The following is an 18,791-nucleotide window of genomic DNA, read 5'->3' on the forward strand; positions in this document are numbered from 1 at the left end:
AATAAAATATGAATGAAAAACTCACCACCACAAATTTAATCTGTTGTGGGTGGTTTCCAGGGTGTTGTTATGCAGATGCTATGGTGTTCTGAATGGTTTTTAGCTTGTCGTTTCTGTTCTGCTGTTCCTAAAGTGTTGTGGGTGGTTGCTAGGGTGTTGCCATGAGGTTGCTAAGGTGCTGCGAGTGAGTGCTAGAGTGTTATTGGTTGCTAGTTTTTAGCATGTTGCTGTTGTTACATATAGTAGTTGCCAAGATGTTGCGATTGGTTTCCGGGGCATTGCTAGACAGTTGCTAAGGTGTTGCTAAGTGTGTCTTTTTTTGTTATGTGAAAGCTAATGTCTTGAATGTGGTTGCCAGATGGTTGTTAATCTAATGCTAAAGTGTTCTGAATGGTTTTTAGCTTGTTTTGGATCGGTGCTTTCTAAAGTGTTGAGGGTTGTTACCAGGGTGTTGCTATGTGGTTGCTTATGTGTTATAAGTGTTTTTTAACATGTTGCTGTTATGTGGTTGTCATGGTCTTGCGAGTGGTTGCCAGTGCATTGCTATGTGGTTTCTAAGGTGTTCTGAGTGGTTTTTTAGCATGTTGTTGTTGTTATGTAATTGCTAGGGAGTTGTATGTGGTTACTAGGGTGTTGCTATGTAGCTGCTAATGTGTTCTGAGTGGCTTTTATCATGATGTTGCTGTTATGCAGTTGCTAAAGTGTTGAGGGTTGTTACTAGGGTGTTGCCATGTGGTTGTTAATGTATTCTGAATGGTTTTTAGCTTGCTGTTTCTGTTCTGTGTTGTGGGTGGTTGCTAGGGTGTTGCCACAAGGTTGTCTGTTGTAGTTTTTAGCATGTTGCTGTTGTTACATGGTTGCCAAGGTGTTGTGATTGGTTTTTGGGGCATTGCTAGGCAGGTGCTAAGGTATTGCTAACAATTAAAGTATTGGATGTGGTTGCTAGGTGATTGTTAATCATACACTAAAGTGTTCTGAATGGTTTATAGCTAGTTTTGGTTCTGCGCTTGCTAAAGTGTTGTGGGTTGTTACTAGGGTGTTGCCATGTGGTTGCTAATGTGTTCTGAGTGTTTTTTTAACATGTTGCTATTATGTTATTGCTTAGGGAGTTGTGGGTGGTTGCCAGGGTGTTGCTATGCAGTTACTAAGGTGTTCTGAGTGGGTTTTATGTTATGTAGTTGCTAGGGTGTTGTAGGTGGTTGCCAGGATTGAGGGGTTTTTAACTTCTTATCTCTCTCTCTCTCTATATATATATATATATATATATATATATATATATATATATATATATATATATATATATATATATATATATATATATATATATATATATATATATATATATATATATATATATATATATATATATTCGTTCACCAATAAACCCATTGCACTGGTTCTCACCCTTGAGCCTGCCAGCTGAGTTCTTGAGCTGTAGCGGCCCGTCGTGAATTAACTTCCGCCCACGTAACAGATCCTCTCTGGCAAACATCTGCCCACTTTTCATCCTCATGATGGACTTGCTGTCCGTCCGACTGTACACTTCCTTTAACCGCTTTTTCTTCTCATGCTCATTCACTTTATTGTCCACGGCAGCAATCACCTCTTTCACCAACTTTAGACTTTGGCTTACGTCTGCATGGTCCTCCTCATTTTCTGTCAAGAAACATGACTATTACCTGGAGCACCACAAATAAGGGTATTAAAAATAGCCTGACTACAATAGCAACTAGTTGTACCTTTTGTGTGCTGCAGTATTCTCTGTAGTAACACAGGATACTTTGTGATTCTTTGTGTGACTAACAATATACACTCAGGAATGCTTAGCCGTCGGACAACAGAGCTGCTCATCTTTTTCTAGAAAACAGAAACAGATGTGAAACATGTGAGCGGTTCCATTTTAGAGTTTTGAGAAGGAAACAAAAGACGGGAAAGAATAAACGCTTCAGGCTACTAACAGTTTTGACTATTTGAGAAATTTATAAAGGCAAAATAATTTGATATGCTACCTTGATAAAAGCTTGAAAACGTTTGTCTTTGGTGTGAAGCTCCTTGTAGAAGTTCACAGCTTCGTTGTGTCTGCTGCAGAACTTCCCATAGACCTTCTTCATTCTGTCGGCACTGGAACCTGAGAACTAGGGAGCAATAAAGAGTGGAAAAAATTGTAAGTTACTTATACTAAATGCCCCAGACATTACAAATCAATGCATTTCTATAGATGCTCCAAAACAGGTTTGAGCCTGATGTTACCTGAGAGACCAGCACGTCGCCAATCTTTCGGATAACAAAGCCGCCCTCTTCCTGGCTCCCTGACTCTTTCTTCCTTTCAAGCAGGTGTGAGAAGAACTGTGTGTGCAAGTCCAGAACTTCATCTACCATGGGGAACATCTTCTCTACAGTCTGGACCTCCAGTTGAACCTCTCTCAGTAGCCCTTTACTGTAAACATCAGCCATGATCTTCAAGGTCCTCACGTGGTGCATTTCTGTCTGGATGAGCTCTGATAATGAGAGAAGGAAGAAACTTTATCACATGACCTTACAAGTGTGTTAATGACCTCGTTCAATAGTTTCTCACAAAGTTCAAAGTGAAAGCAGAAGCTTCTTGGGAGGGGTATGGTGTTATTCTTACCGTAGATGACATCTTGCCTCTTGATAACATCCTTTTTAAGCTGTTTCAGGAATTTCTTGTCTACTGTAAAGCTCCAAGAATCTGCCTCCAGCTCTTTGGCATCAGCTTCAAATTCTCCCATCAACTGACTGTCCATCATCTCTGTACCTGGTGCACCAAGGTACAATCAGAACCAATCAGAACAATCCTCTTGATTTTTATCCTTTGGTAATATTGGTAATGATTCCAGTACAAGATAAAGAGACTTACCCTCATCTGTAAGAGATTCTGTGGACTCTGTGACTTTACTGATCTTGTGAAGGGAGTCGGTAGACTGGGACAGAAACTTCAGAGTTCTTAGAGGAGGTTCTTCCATTTGTCTGTATATGCAAAGAGCAGAAGATATATTGTATACTGCAAGTTTTAATGCCGTACTGATTTTATAAAACCATGACTTCACAATCAAAATATTAAAGGGTTAGTTCACCCAAAAATGAAAATTCTGTGATTAATTACTAAATTACCCGTAAGACTTTCGTTCATCTTCAGAACACAAATTAAGATATTTTTGATGAAATCTGAAAGATTACTGTCCCTCTATGCAACTGACACTTTAAGGCTTCGAAAAGTTCATGAAGAGATTGTGAAACTAATCCATATAAATTGCAAGATTTAATCTAAATTTATTTTCAGAAGAGACCCAATCGCTTTATATGATGAATAGATTTAATTTAGGCTTTTATTCACATATAAACACTGATTAGCGAACATAAGCATAAGTTTAACCAAACCTGCATGACGCGCGAGAATAAACCTCAGTGGTTCTTGCGGAAGCTCAAACGTGTTGCGCAACACATGAGAATAAACCTAATGGGTTTTCACAGCTTCCGTTTACCACAACTGATGAGTTGAACTGTGTGAGTTGATGAATGTTTATGTAAATATAAATCTAAATTCAATCTGTTTATCATATAAAGTGATCGCCTCTTGAGAAAATTTGGACTAAACCGCTCAAATCCATATGGATTAGTTTTACGATCTCTACATGAACTTTTTTAAGCGTGGTAGTCGCATAGATGTCAATGTAGGGACAGAAAGCCCTCGGATTTCAATAAAAAGATCTTCATTTGTGTTTCGAAGATTAATGAAATTAGTAATTAATGACAGAAATTTCATTTTTGGGTGAACTATTCCTTTAAGGACACAATTCTCAACAGTTTTATAATAATGAATTAAATGCAACAGTAAAGAATAAACTAAAAGAATAATCCAAGAAAAAGCAATGAGGCAAACGTGCAATTTTATGAGCAATTTCAATATTAAATCTAAAAACATCTGTATGTTTTCAGCTAGCAACAGTACTGACCCTGCAATGTTATTAATGGACATGCTCTTGGACAGCGGGTTGCTGTTGAAAGACATGATACTGCTGGGGCTTTTCCGAGAAGGGGCAAGAGGAGCGGGTTGGTCATCGGGAATGGAAATGGCGGACCATGGACGCTCTCGCGCCGGGAGGGCTAAACAGATCAACAGCAAATGGTCAGATTTTTGATAGATGCAAATAAAGAAGAAATACATAAAACAAATTGTGGGAGGAGTTTACTTTTACTTCGAAGCGTGACACCAGGCATCGAGGCAGAATCTGTAACGGTCTGCTGCTGTTTTTGCTGCTGAAAGAAATATTTTAATAGAAGACAATCTTTATTTTTGGGTAAACATTCTCTTCAATCATATTATTCCTATAGTTTTGGTCATAGAACAACAATAATTTGAATATAACAAAGAAACGTATAAAAAAAGCAATAGCCCTGTTTATGACAGTCATATAAGAACCAAGATAAAAGACAATGAATTACCTTCATTTTGACCTTAGCACAAACAGGAAGACTTTCTCTGCAACCTTTGTGGACATGTGCATTGCAATCTGAAAACACACACAAACCATACGGTCAGTATTGAAAGCACAGGCGTCTATCCATCAGTTTAAAGCAATATTCCACTAAATTTCATCCAAAAGCAGAAAGAATGAGCCTGAAGCTGTAAAATAGCAGTAAACAGAATAGACATCTGGAAGATTTCCTGCTTCCCCCTTTGTGAAGGAGAGAGTGAGATTAGCCTTTTCCTGCATGTCTCCACCTATGCCAATCAGCTGATGTTTTCCACAAATTTAGCCACAAACACTTCGGTTGAGTCATTGTTTATACTCATTTTCTCATGAAAACAAGCTAAAATTGTGAGTTTCAGAAGCTCATGCACAAATTCATACACAATATATAAATATGTTAAATGTACAACTGATTTGATGTTATGTAGATTTACTATCAATGTCATGCTAAACAAAAAGGCTACCTTTAATGCTAACTCTCAGTCAAAACATACCTGCACGAACGGTTCTTTTGTCTTTCTTTGTTAGTGTACTTTGCACTTCATGACCACAAAACTACAGCAGAGTTAGACACACCCAAAAGTGATTTAAAATGCAAAACCACAAACAAGATCATGTGCACGATGGCATCAAGGGTTGCTAGACCAAAAACAACCTACACGTCCGAGGGTGTCGAGATTATTATTTCCCTGCAACTTTCCCCACTCCTACACAACTTCTCCAGCAAAACCCCACGCAGTCACGGAAAGTGACTTTTTTTTATAAGAAAACAAACATACACTACCGTGGAGTCAGGAAGATTTTTTCATTAAGCAGCACCACTGTTTTCAACATTGATAGTAATAAGAAATGTTTCGTCAAAATTATCATCAACATCAAATGGTAAACAATTTCTGAAAGATCATGTGACATTGGAAACTGGAGTAACGGCTGCTGAAAATTACATTTTAAAAATTACTCTTTTAAATTGTAATATTTCACAATATTACTGTTTTTTGAATGGTAAAACAGAGTATTGAGTTTGAAGTAATGAAGGGCAGCACTTTTCCAAATGAATTAGCAGTGAAAGTCATGCTATGGCATCAATGCTTAATATTTTTGAAGCCAAAAATAATGCATCCATCCATAAAAAAAGGTAATCCATATGACTCCAGGGGGTCAATAAAGGACTTTTGAATTGAAGCGATGTGTTTTTGTAAGAAAAATATCCATATTTAAAACTTTTTAAATTCAAATAACTAGCTTCCAGCGGATGACCGTATGCAGAATGTGCAAGTCGATTTGCGCCAAATGAGAAATCCTCTGACGCGATGTATGATGCAGGATGTACAGGTGCTGGTCATATAATTAGAATATCGTGAAAAAGTTAATTTTTTTATTGTAAATTATTTTTAAAAATGAAAATTTCATATATTCTAGATTCCCTACATGTAAAGTAAAACATTTCAAAAGTTTTTTGTTTTTTTAATTTTGATGATTAGAGCATACAGCTAATGAAAGTCCAAAATCCAGTATCTCAATATATTAGAATATTTCCTAAGATCAATCAAAAAATGGATTTTCAAAACAGAAAAGTTCAAGTTCTTTAAAGTATGTTCATTTGTACACTCAATACTTGGTCGGCAGCACATATTACAGCAAATGACTTGCTCCTAGCACAAATTACAGCATCAGTGAAGTGTGGCATGGAAGTGATCAGCCTGTGGCACTGCTGAGGCACTATTGAGCCTTCAGATCATCTATATATTGTTGGATCGACTGTTTCTCATATTTCTCTTGAAAATATCCCATAGATTCAGGGGTCAGGCATGTTGGCTGGCCAATAAAACACAGTAATATCATGGTCAGCAAACCACTTGTAAGTGGTTTTTGCACTGTGGGCAGGTGCAAAAGTCCTGCTGGAAAAGGAAATCAGCATCTCCATAAAGCTTGTCAGCAGATGGAAGCATAGTGCGCTCCAAAATCTCCTAGAAGATGGCTGCATTGACTTTGCACTTGATAAAACACAATGGACCTACACCAGCAGATGTCACGGCCCCCAAATCATTACTAACTTCAGAAACTACCCACTAGACTTCAAGCAGCTTGGATTCTGTGCCTCTCCAGTCTTCCTTCAGACTCTGGGACCATGATTTCAACATGAAATGCAAAATTTACTTTTATCTGAAAAGAGGACTTTCGACCACTGTTCACTATCCAGTTCTTTTTCTCCTTAGCCCAGGTAAGATGCTTCTGACGTTGTTTCTGTTTCAGAAGTGGCTTGGTAGTCCTTTTCCTGAAGATGTCTGAGTGTGGTGACTCTTGATGCGCTGACTCCCGCTTCATTTGACTCCTTGTGAAGCTCTCCCAAGTGTCTGAATCGGCTTTACTTGACAGTATTCTCAAGCGTGTGGTCATCCCTGTTGCTTGTGCACCTTTGCCTACCCAATTTCTTCCTTCTATTCAACTTTGCATTTAATATGCTTTGATATTTCACTCTGTAAACAGCCACCCCATTCAGTAATGACCATCTGTGACTTACGCTCTTTGTGGAGGGTGTCAATGATTGTCTCCTGGACCATTGCCAAGTCAGCAGTCTTCCCCATTAGTGTGGTTTCAAAGAACAAGAGATACCCGGAATTTATACTGTAGAGATGGTCATTTAACGAAACTCAAATGTAAATATTCTAATATTTTGAGATACTGGATTTTGGACTTTCATTAGCTGTACGCTCTAATCAACAAATTAAAAAAAAAAAAAAAAAAAAACGTTTGAAATGTTTTACTTTACATGTAGGGAATCTAGTATAAATGAAAGTTTCATTTTTTAAAATAATTTACAATAAAAAAATGAACTTTTTCACGATATTCTAATTATATGACCAGCACCTGTACAGTAGAAGTATTGTAAGCTTAGAAGCCTCTCGCAGTTCAAACAAATAGTAGCCTGGGTGCCAGCCCGAACCCCGCCCACAACATTTTTTGGACGGGAAGTTCGGTCTGGACTCGATCCATTGTGGAGTAAATATGCTCGGCTCCCAGAAGGCCGAGCCAATCAAATTGCCAGGGCGGGCTTTAATCGATGATGGACAGGCTATCTGCGGTTACGTAACCACTCACGTCATCAAAGAGCGCTTGGGGAGTTTGATTGACAAGCGATCTAACCAATCAGAATGCCGCATCCACCATTTTGTCCGACAAAGCAGTCAGGAGTTAGAAGATTGGCTCTTTTACTTAGAAGGCGGGACGTATTTCACCATATTGCGCGTTGCAGTAGGTGCGTCCCAATTCGCGTACTTATGCACTATTCTATGACGTTTTTAAGTACAAATAATGTGAGTAGTGCGTTCACATTGAAAATTCCAAAAAGAAATAGTACACTTTAAATACCCGAATGATGCACTAAATTAACGGAAAAAATGAAGTGTGGAATGTTGGACACTTCATGCACTCAACTGTCGCAGCTTTAATTACGTAACGGAGGGGAGGGGGTATCAAACTCTGATGTTAAATGACAAAATAACCTTATACAATGGATGAGTACATAGTGCATAAGTACACAGTGTATAAGTGCATAGTATATAGTGCGTCATTTGGGACACAACTAGTTTCTTCCATTCATAAGTGATAGGAGTGAACAGTCTTTCTATATCTATAGTCTTTGTTTCTTTTCAGGCAACAAATATTTAAAAAATAATTTTTTTAATTGTCTAATTTTATTTTTTATTATTTTTTTGTAATTATAATGTCTTTAAAAAAAAAAAAAAAACACGACCCCAAAACCCATTACTTACTTAAAAAAACAACAACAAAAAAACCCCAATCTATTTTGTAACATGACTTTCAGAGATCTAATCAAACCAAAACCAACCCCCCCAAAAAAGTGTCAGTCACTTTTGGGAAACGAGAGGAAACGGTAATGAGTCTGCCAGCACATCCTCTGAGAACAATAAACAGAGAGCGCTAAAGTATGGCGGTAGCGGCGCGCTGACAGGATGTTCCAGTGCAATGACTGGTCTCAGTGCAGCGGTGAACCTCGCCAGCTGTGTGCGGGTGGAGCGATAGTGATGCAACACTGTGTAATGCCTGACTGGGCAGATAGCCTTGATTCTTACTCCATTTTTTTTTCTCCCTTCATTTCTTTAAAACTGTACTGAGATGCAGCATAACCCAATTCTCCACACATATTGGACACAAGAGTGTCTCTGTAGAAACCTGTGGCTAAATAAGATCCCAAAAGGCAGACTGTCCAATTAAAGCAGCTTTGTTATTTCTAGAGACACTCTACGGATTAAATTTATTTAACCCACTTCCTGTGTGAATCTCTTGCGATGCAAGCTTCTGCAAAAAACACTTTCGCAGCAGTAAATTAAATTCTGAAGCACACGGCTGCAAATGACAGTAAAGGAGGAAGTGCCAAAAAAAGACACCAGCCTATAGCAAAACACAAGAGAGCGGAACGAGTGCGTAGAGTGGAACAGAGCAGTATTTTACCAACATCTTGTTTTTGCACACATTTCATTTAATAAAAACACAACTGATAGAGATCCAAATATATTTTAAATCAAACAGATTTGGAGAGTAGAAACAAGTTCTATACTCTATAATAAGAGATGTGCTCTTACTGGTGCAGAGGAAAGCATCTTTAGTGTTGATGGGTTTGTTGCACTGATGGCAGAGGGTTGTGGGTAATGTCATGACGGCAGTGAAGAGATGCCCGTTTGAGGATCTCCTCTCCTTGTCTTTGGCATCTCGCTCACGGTCCTTATTCTTATCTTTCTCCTTCTCCTGCAAAATACAAAACACAAGGTGAATAAATAAACGTGAGTGTCGATGTGTGATGTTCAGTGCTTTCAGCACTACGGCAGCTGGCGGAGAGCCAGAACTGTGCATTAGACCCTCAATTACAGAGGGGTCCCGGGACAGATGTGAGATTAAATGGGAACGGGGCACATCAATCATAAAACTCACAGCGTCAGCAGACCATTGCTGCATCCATCAGGAGAAACCTCATCAGCTCCACAATCAATACTTTCATTCATATTCATCCTTCATCTCCAACTGCAGGGATGAAGCACACTTCATCTTGCACGTGTATCTATCGCTATTTTATCTATCTATCTCTACCTACTGTATTATCCATCCATCCATCCATCCATCCACCTCTATCTCTCTACATACCTACCTACCCACCCAATCATCCACCCACCTACTCATCCATCCATCCATCCATCCATCCATCTCTATCTCTCTACATACCTACCTACCCACCACCCAATCATCCATCCACCTACTCATCCATCCATCCATCCATCTCTATCTCTCTACATACCTACCTACCCACCCAACCATCCACCCATCTACTCATCCTTCCATCCATCCATCCATCCATCTCTTTCTTTCTACCTACCCACCCAACCATCCACCATCTACTCATCCATCCATCCATCAATCCCCTTCTTTCTAACTATACACCCATCCATCCACCCACCTACTCATCCATCCATCCATCCATCCATCCACTCACCCATCCATTTATCCATCCATCCATCCACTCACCCATCCATTTATCCATCCATCCATCCATCCACTCACCCATCCATTTATCCATCCATCCCTCTCTCTCTACATACCTACCCGATCATCCACCCATCTACTCACCCATCCATCATCCCTCTATCTACTCATCCATCCACCCATCTACTCATCCTTCCATCCATCCATCCCTTTCTTTATCCCCCACCCATCCATCCATCTCTTTCTTCATCCCTCTATCTACTCATCCATCCACCCACCTACTCATCCATCCATCCATCCATCCATCCATCCATCTCTATCTCTCTACATACCTACCTACCCACCACCCAATCATCCATCCACCTACTCATCCATCCATCCATCCATCTCTATCTCTCTACATACCTACCTACCCACCCAACCATCCACCCATCTACTCATCCTTCCATCCATCCATCCATCCATCTCTTTCTTTCTACCTACCCACCCAACCATCCACCATCTACTCATCCATCCATCCATCAATCCCCTTCTTTCTAACTATACACCCATCCATCCACCCACCTACTCATCCATCCATCCATCCATCCATCCACTCACCCATCCATTTATCCATCCATCCATCCACTCACCCATCCATTTATCCATCCATCCATCCATCCATCCACTCACCCATCCATTTATCCATCCATCCCTCTCTCTCTACATACCTACCCGATCATCCACCCATCTACTCACCCATCCATCATCCCTCTATCTACTCATCCATCCACCCATCTACTCATCCTTCCATCCATCCATCCATCCCTTTCTTTATCCCTTTCTTTATCCCCCACCCATCCATCCATCTCTTTCTTCATCCCTCTATCTACTCATCCATCCACCCATCTACTCATCCATCCATCCATCCATCCATCCATCCATCCATCCATCCATCCATCCATCCATCCATCCATCCCCTTCTTTCTAACTATACACCCATCCACCCACCTACTCATCCATCCATCCACTCACCTATCCATCCATCCATCCCTCTCTACATACCTACCTACCCACCCGATCATCCACCCATCTACTCACCCATCCATCATCCCTCTATCTCTCTACCTGCCCATCCATCAATCCCTATCTATGTGCCTACCCACCCACCCATCCATCTCCTTCTCTCTCTCTCTCTCTCTCTCTCTCCCTACCCATCCATCCACCCCCCCCCTCTCTATCTATCTGCCTAACCACCCATTCATCCACCCATCTACTCATCCTTCCATCCATCCATCTCTTTCTTTCTACCTACCCACCCATCTACTCACCCACCCATCCATCCATCAATCCATCCAATCCCCTTCTTTCTAACTATACACCCATCCATCAACCCACCTACTCATCCATCCACTCACCTATCCATCCAACCATCCATCCATCCATCCATCCATCCATCCATCCATCCCTCTCTCTACATACCTACCTACCCACCCGATCATCCACCCATCTACTCACCCATCCATCATCCCTCTATCTCTCTACCTACCCATCCATCCATCCATCCATCCCTATCTATCTGCCTACCCACCCACCCACCCATCTCCTTCTCTCTCTCTCTCTACCCATCCATCCACCCCCCTCTATCTATCTGCCTAACCACCCATTCATCCACCCATCTACTCACCCATCTCTATCTCTATCTCCTTATCTATTTACCCACCCACCCACCCAACCATCCATCTCTATCTCTCTACCCATCCATCCATCCATCTCTATCTGCCTGCCTATCTACCAATCCATCCACCCATCTACTCATCCATCCATCCATCCCTATCTATATGCCTACCTACACACCCATCTACCATCCATCCATCCATCCATCCATCCATCCATCCTCTCTCTCTCTCTCTATCCATCCATCCATCCATCCATCCATCTTTTTTCTCTGACACATTGCATGAAGTGTCAAAACCACAGCATGCTCCATTACAGTAATGCGCTTGAGAAAAAGATGTGGAATCACACATATAAACCACTGACTGTGGCCAGTTTCACAGACCACCCTGATTACAAAATCCTGTCTGATCTGCTCCTACAGCAGACAGTCCTATACCAAGATTATGATCTCATGTAAGCCACAAAAGAAAAAAAAAAAGAAAACTCACAAGGATTAAAAAGTGTCTGATTAATTCTTAATATCCCATAACTGCTAAATAAGTAAAAAATTGAGTAAATTTACTGAACTAGTATGGCAGATGAGTGGCTTTATATTACAAAATTGGCTACAAATTGTATCGGAAGAAAGAGGGTCAAAGTGCACTTCCCAAAGAGTTTAAACATGCCTAAATTGTAAAAACATGTCAAAGCAAGTCTACCAATAAAAAAACAAAACAAAAACAAAAACAGCACAAGTAATTCAGATATTTCTCAACTGTGGTGAAATGATGATCTCAGCACATAAAAAAGGTAAAACAAGTTGCCAAGCTATTTAAATCAATTTTACATCAAACCTCTAAACATAATATTCACAAACACACCACAACATCCAAACAAATGTCTCTTTTTCAATATTCATGATGAAAAAAAAAACGGTAATACTTTACAATAAGCTTCATTAGTTAACATGAACTTATAATGAACTGCACTTCTACAGCATTTATTAATCTTTGTTAATGTTAATTTCAACATTTTCTAATACATTATTAAAATCTTGCTAACATTAGTTAATGCACTGTGAACTAACATGAACTAACAATGAACAACTGTATTTTCATTAACTAACGTTAACGAAGATTAGTAAATACAGTAACAAATGTATTGCTCATGGTTAGTTCATGTTAGTTAATATGAACCTTACTGTAAAATGTTACCAAAAAAAAAAAAAAAAAAAAAAAAATACTTAACAAAAACAACAGCAACAATATCTGGTCTTTGGTATCACAGTCCTACCTCAACCACACCACCAGTATTCTTGATCTTCAGTGACCGACCCTGCGGTAAAAACCTACGACACAACGTAGACATCCCAGATGCAGGTAGCCAGTAAGTACACTGGCCTGAATGTATTGTAGATGAGATTGTATCTGTCTACACAAACACACAAGTTCCCATGACGAAGAGCAAGCGAGTCAGCCAGAGGAAGTGACTTAGAGAGTTTAGAGACTGCTGCAGTTTCTTTCTTTCGTCTTTCACATTTGTGCTCAACTTAAAGACACAGTGCACTTCCTTTTACCATAGACCCTCCCTAGTACATGAGGCAGCTTGTTTGTTTGCATTGTGGTGTTTAGCCCATTCGATCTGAATCAAATTTCCAATCGACACTGCAATTAATTCAGACTCAAGGAGTCAAAAATGCATTTCCTGTCTATGTCACTTACCTAATTACCAAAAGTTTAAGTATTAGGTTAAAGTTTGTGGTTTTCTTAGGTCAAAAAGTGCATATAAACTCCCAAATAATCATATTTAAAGACCATATATGGTGGCCCAGCTGGTTCATGTGGACATCTTAAATGTGTCATTAAGGTTCTCTGAAACTGTGAGGTAATACATTTTAACATGTGTGTTTTCACAGAATTTCAGGAGCTCTGAAGCCAATGTGTCTGTGACAGTATATTTAAACGGAGCCATACCGAGACCACAGCTTGCTTCTACATCCTGTTGAACTTCCCTACTGTGAGCCCTTACACGACAGACAAAGAGCGCACAATGTTGCCTGCGCAAGAGCAAACTCTGCAAGCGTCTAACAACCTCGGATAGTGCAGGGGTTGCTGAAAGCTTTCACACCAGCAACCTCTCCATCTACAGGAACCACAGAGTGAAAACCTCAAAGTTAAATAGCAGGTGCATGCTGCTGCATCAAAGCCATTAGCTCAGAATGATATGAGCCAAAATAAAATGATAACATCCGTTTCCACTTATAAGATCTGACATGCAGTAAATGTATTAGTTTTCGACCGGATGAATCTTAATTTATCTACAGATGAATCATATTATCAATTGAAATTATATATTTTAGTATACAGTGTACACTGCAATCTCTTTAAAAGATAATATAATATGTAATACAATATGATAATATGTGACCCTGGACCCCCAAAACAGTCCCCATAACAATACATAGTATGGTTCAAAATTATCGATTTTTCTTTTATGCCAAAAATCATTAGGATATTAAGTAAGATCATGTTCCATGAAGATATTTTGTAAATTTCCCACAGTAAATATATTTAAAAAAAATGTATTTTTGTGAGTGGATATGCATTGCTAAGGACTTCATTTGGACAACTTTAAAGCCGATTTTCTCAATATTATGTTTTTTTTTCACCCTCAGATTCCAGATTTTCAAATAGTTGTATCTCAGCCAAATCCTAACAAAACATACATCAATGGAAAGCTTATTTATTCAGCTTTCAGACAATGTATAAATCTCAATTGCAAAAAATCCTTATGACTGGTTTTGGGGTCTAGGGTCACATATTGTGTAAACACACACACATATACATATACTAAAATCTGATCCATTTTATACCAACCTTGTTCTTCTTGCTCATCTTGCTCTTGAGGTAACTGAATGTCCTGCTCACTTTGGTTCCAACAACTTTGCCTTCACTGTCACTCGGTAACGGACCTGGATCCTCCTCTGATATACTGAATGAGACAAAAGACAATATAAAGGGTAAAATTTGAAACTGGGAATATTGTTGGAGCTGAGGCCTAGCAGTTATACATGCGTTTTGAGTCTGATACACTGCGAGTGTGAATATTATATTATATTATATTATATTATATTATATTATATTATGTTATATTATATTAAGTTATATTATATTATATTATATTACATTATATTATCTTTTAAATTGTCCTTTTTTAAAATAGCCTATGACTTATTTATTTTCAGAAAATCTTCCAATTTAGTGAAATTACACAAGTCAGAGGCCACACAGCATAAATAAAATATTTAATCTTTTTTGTGTTTATTTTGATTATTTTTATTTTAAAATATTCCATTTTATGGTTTAATTATTACCTTTTCATCAACTTATGAACCCCACTGCAGTTCCTTTACTAACACCAGTTTGGGAAACCCTGATGTAATGTTATGTTTAAAGTGTTAGTTCACCCAGAAATGAAAATTCTGTCATTAATTCTGTCATTAATTCGGATCTGTCGTTCCACATCCGTAAGACCTTTGTTCATCTTCGGAACACAAATTAAGATATTTTTGATAAAATCCAATGAGGCCTCCATTGACAGCAAGATAATTTACATTTTCAAGGTCCAGAAAGGTACTAAAGACATTTAAAACAGTTCATGTGACTACAGTGGTTCAATCTTTAATGTTATGAAGCGACGAGAATACTTTTTGTGCGCAAAAACAACAAAATAACGACTTTATTCAACAATATCTAGTGATGGGTGATTTCAAAACACTGCTTCATGAAGCTCCGAAGCTTTACAAATCTTTCGCTTTGAATCAGTGGTTCGGAGCGTGTATCAAACTGCCAAAGTAACTTGAACTATTGAAATTTCAAAACACTTATGACGTAATGAAGCCTCGTTTACTGAAATCACGTGACTGACAGTTTGATACACGCTCCGAACCACTGATTTGAAACCAAAGATTTGTAAAGCTACAAAGCTTTGTGAAGTCTTTGTTTTTTTGTCCCACAAAAAGTATTCTCGTCACTTCATAACATTAAGGTTGAACCACTGTAGTCACATGAACTGTTTTAAATACGTCTTTAGTAGCTTTCTGGGCATTTGAAAGTGTTAATTAACGCTGTCAATGGAGGCCTCACTGAGCCATCGGATTTCATCAAAAATATCTTAATTTGTGTTCCAAATATGAACGAAGGTCTTACGGGTGTGAAACAACATGAGGGTGAGTAATTAATGACAGAATTTTCATTTTTGGGTGAACTAACCCTTTAATGCACTTCATTGTGTTTTGTTTTTCTCTTTGTATTTTCATATCACTATAGTATGATTATTCTATTCAAATCTATGTGACAAAGAAGTTAAGGCTAAAAGTAAAGTCAAAATGTGTGTGTATATACACACACACACTAACATGTAGCCTATTAGCATGTACATACATGTGTCATACCTGTATTCTAATGATCCTGATGTACCCGTGAACGAGCTCAATCCTGAAACAAGAGAAAAACTTCTGATTAAAGTACAGTGGGCACAGGACCGCTAACTAAATGACACGAATGAGACCATAGAACCTCTGTCACTATTAATCACTGTAGTGAGCCTCTGGAGTTTTGTTCTTGTACAAAAGAAATTACACAAGTAGTTGTATGGTATGAATAAAGTCTAAGGAGCAGCCCTGCAGAGGCAATTTTTTCAAGCGAAATGCCATATTTGTACAACACTGAAATTGTTCTGCAACCACAAAAACTGTTAAAGATGAAATAACTTATGTTTTGAAAGGACTGGAGAAACTTGCTATTGTTTTGCCTTCTATAGTGAACTACTACACTGTGTTTGTACAGTAGATCGTTTATGATACATGTGACAGATGGGTTTGGCTCAGCTATGAGAGTGCAATGCAATACAAAAACATTTAAAGTGTATTTTCCCAGTTCAAGTGTTGACATCATTTTTGCTTTTAGCCTGTAGGGTCAGTATAATTTACTCTGCATATTAAGATATAAAATGTAATGTATATCTTAAACAATGAACCATTGATGCAAGCAGATATTTGCTTTGAATTACCATGTTCAGGTGACAGCTTTATATGCTTTCTTTGCCATGTAGACATTTCTTTTTACAAGGAACTCTAAGCAGCTGTGAAATCTAAAAGCAGTGCTATGAAATGTGTTTATGTGGATTTGAATGACTCAAAGACATGGCAGGAGATGGAGCCAATGGAAAGAAACTACACAGACGTGGCAATGTATCATTCGGGAGACCTGCTATCCGTGACATCCGTCCAATAATCTGCAGGAATGACTTGAGTAAAAGTATGTGCTTACTAAAATACCATTTTTCTGTCAGACGTGGGATTCTTGGCAAATGAATCGCAAGCATGCGCTTCCACTGCACATACTTAATGAGCGTTGTTGCGTTACTGCGGCGGTAACAAACCTCAGTACTCAAGGGGGTGATGTACCTTTAAATATCTGTGCCAGTAAACCAGATGTATTATGATTCAGAAAGCTAGTTATGTCAACAACTTAACTAACTCTAACCCACTCAACAAGATTATCTTCAAAGTTTTGATAAAAAAATGCAATAAATGCATCACAAGACAACATGCACAATATACACAAAGTTCATTAAGTTATTGCGTAGAGAATTTAAAAAAAAAAACTTCAGTGAATCAGGATTAATTTTCTATAATTTTTTATAACTCATAGGTTAGATAAATTTGGCTAGATAAAACAAGACTGTCATAAAAGTGATTCACTCAACACATGGGACAATTTAATTATTTATAAATCAATAAACTTATTAAATAGGTGTTTTAGAAATAATTTCAAGGGGCAAGTCTGATCAATAACTTAGTGACACAAGGGAAGTAGGAGGCACACTTCACATTAAGCAAGGGTTGGGCAGGGGCCACGCCAGGCATTGTGGGACATTCTTTTACTTACTGACTGCCTCCTCTTCATCACTGGATGAAGAGCCAATAGAAAAGAGAGTTTTAGATTTGGGGAGCATGGGCGAGATGCTGAAGGAGAAGGAGATTCGTCGCTTGGGTCGCGGCCGTCCGATCGCTGGTGGGTTCCATGATCACATGGGCAAAAAAGATCAAAGCAGGCATTATAATTAAAATTGGGTGCTAATACACTGGCAGTAAATGTCCACTCCCTTAAAGAGACACCACAGTGAAAGGGAACCACGGGAGGTCTAAATCTGATGAGTTGAAGAATACCAACAATCCCAGTCGATAAAGGACATTTCTGTAGTATGAAGTTCCCAGGACACGAAATCGGAGTGTTAGATTATGACTGACAGGAAGTGAGTGGTCAGTGTGTGGTCATATATGACTGAATGTTTCCTCTCCTTATCTCACCACAAGGGCATGAAAAGAGGCCAGCGGAGAAAAGAAACTGAATCTGAACTCTGCAACATCTGATCTGATATTATAAGCTTTATTTAAATTGCTTTTTGCATTACAGTGCTGCAGAGCTCAGAGTGGCACAAAGAGACACAGAAGAGAAAACCAGAGAGGGTGTTTGAACTCACCATCCAGGTCTTTATGACTGATGGCCAACATGGAGACAGACTTGGTGAGAACGGGTTGTGAAGGTGGGACACTTCTTCGTCCAGACTGGATGGACTTCTGAAAGCAGCGTACAAGACAAATAAGTCAATCATTGTAATTAAATGGAACAAAATGAATACTACAAAATTAAATGGAAATTTATTGTTGTCATAAAAATGATAAATAAATAAATATATAAATTTATATAAATATATATAAATATATATATATATAATATATATATATATATATATATATATATATATATATATATATATATATATATATATATATATATATATATATATATATATATATAAAAAATATATACAAACTAGATGAAAAAAGTTTGTGGAGACAAACTTTAAGTTGGCTTGAAAAAGCCGATCCAGAAAGTTTGAAGCAATTTTATAAGTTTTCAGTTTGAAAGTTGGGTGGTTGCTAAGGTGTTGCTATGAGGTTGCTAGGGTACTCAGGGTGGTTGCTAGGGTGTTACTATGCAGTTGCTAAAGTATTCTGGGTGGTTGCTAGGGTGTTGCTATGTGGTTGCTAAGGTATTCTGGGTGGTTGCTACTGTGTTGCTATGCAGTTGCTAAGGT

At 38.5% G+C, this 18,791-nt stretch overlaps 1 protein-coding gene across 1 annotated transcript in view; it reads right to left on the reverse strand.

Moving 5' to 3' along the window:
- Positions 1–18,791, reverse strand: part of akap13 (A-kinase anchoring protein 13) — a 98,727-nt gene that overhangs the window by 14,512 nt on the left and 65,424 nt on the right. Inside the window, 14 exon segments of the mRNA XM_048158474.1 lie at positions 1,405–1,656; positions 1,740–1,857; positions 2,010–2,135; positions 2,251–2,498; positions 2,630–2,776; positions 2,879–2,988; positions 3,975–4,125; positions 4,212–4,278; positions 4,465–4,532; positions 9,098–9,260; positions 14,504–14,618; positions 16,081–16,123; positions 17,579–17,701; positions 18,174–18,270. Of these exon segments, the coding sequence (XP_048014431.1) occupies positions 1,405–1,656; positions 1,740–1,857; positions 2,010–2,135; positions 2,251–2,498; positions 2,630–2,776; positions 2,879–2,988; positions 3,975–4,125; positions 4,212–4,278; positions 4,465–4,532; positions 9,098–9,260; positions 14,504–14,618; positions 16,081–16,123; positions 17,579–17,701; positions 18,174–18,270 (1,828 nt within the window).

Source organism: Megalobrama amblycephala, linkage group LG15 (genome assembly GCF_018812025.1).
Source record: "Megalobrama amblycephala isolate DHTTF-2021 linkage group LG15, ASM1881202v1, whole genome shotgun sequence".
NCBI lineage: Eukaryota > Metazoa > Chordata > Actinopteri > Cypriniformes > Xenocyprididae > Megalobrama > Megalobrama amblycephala.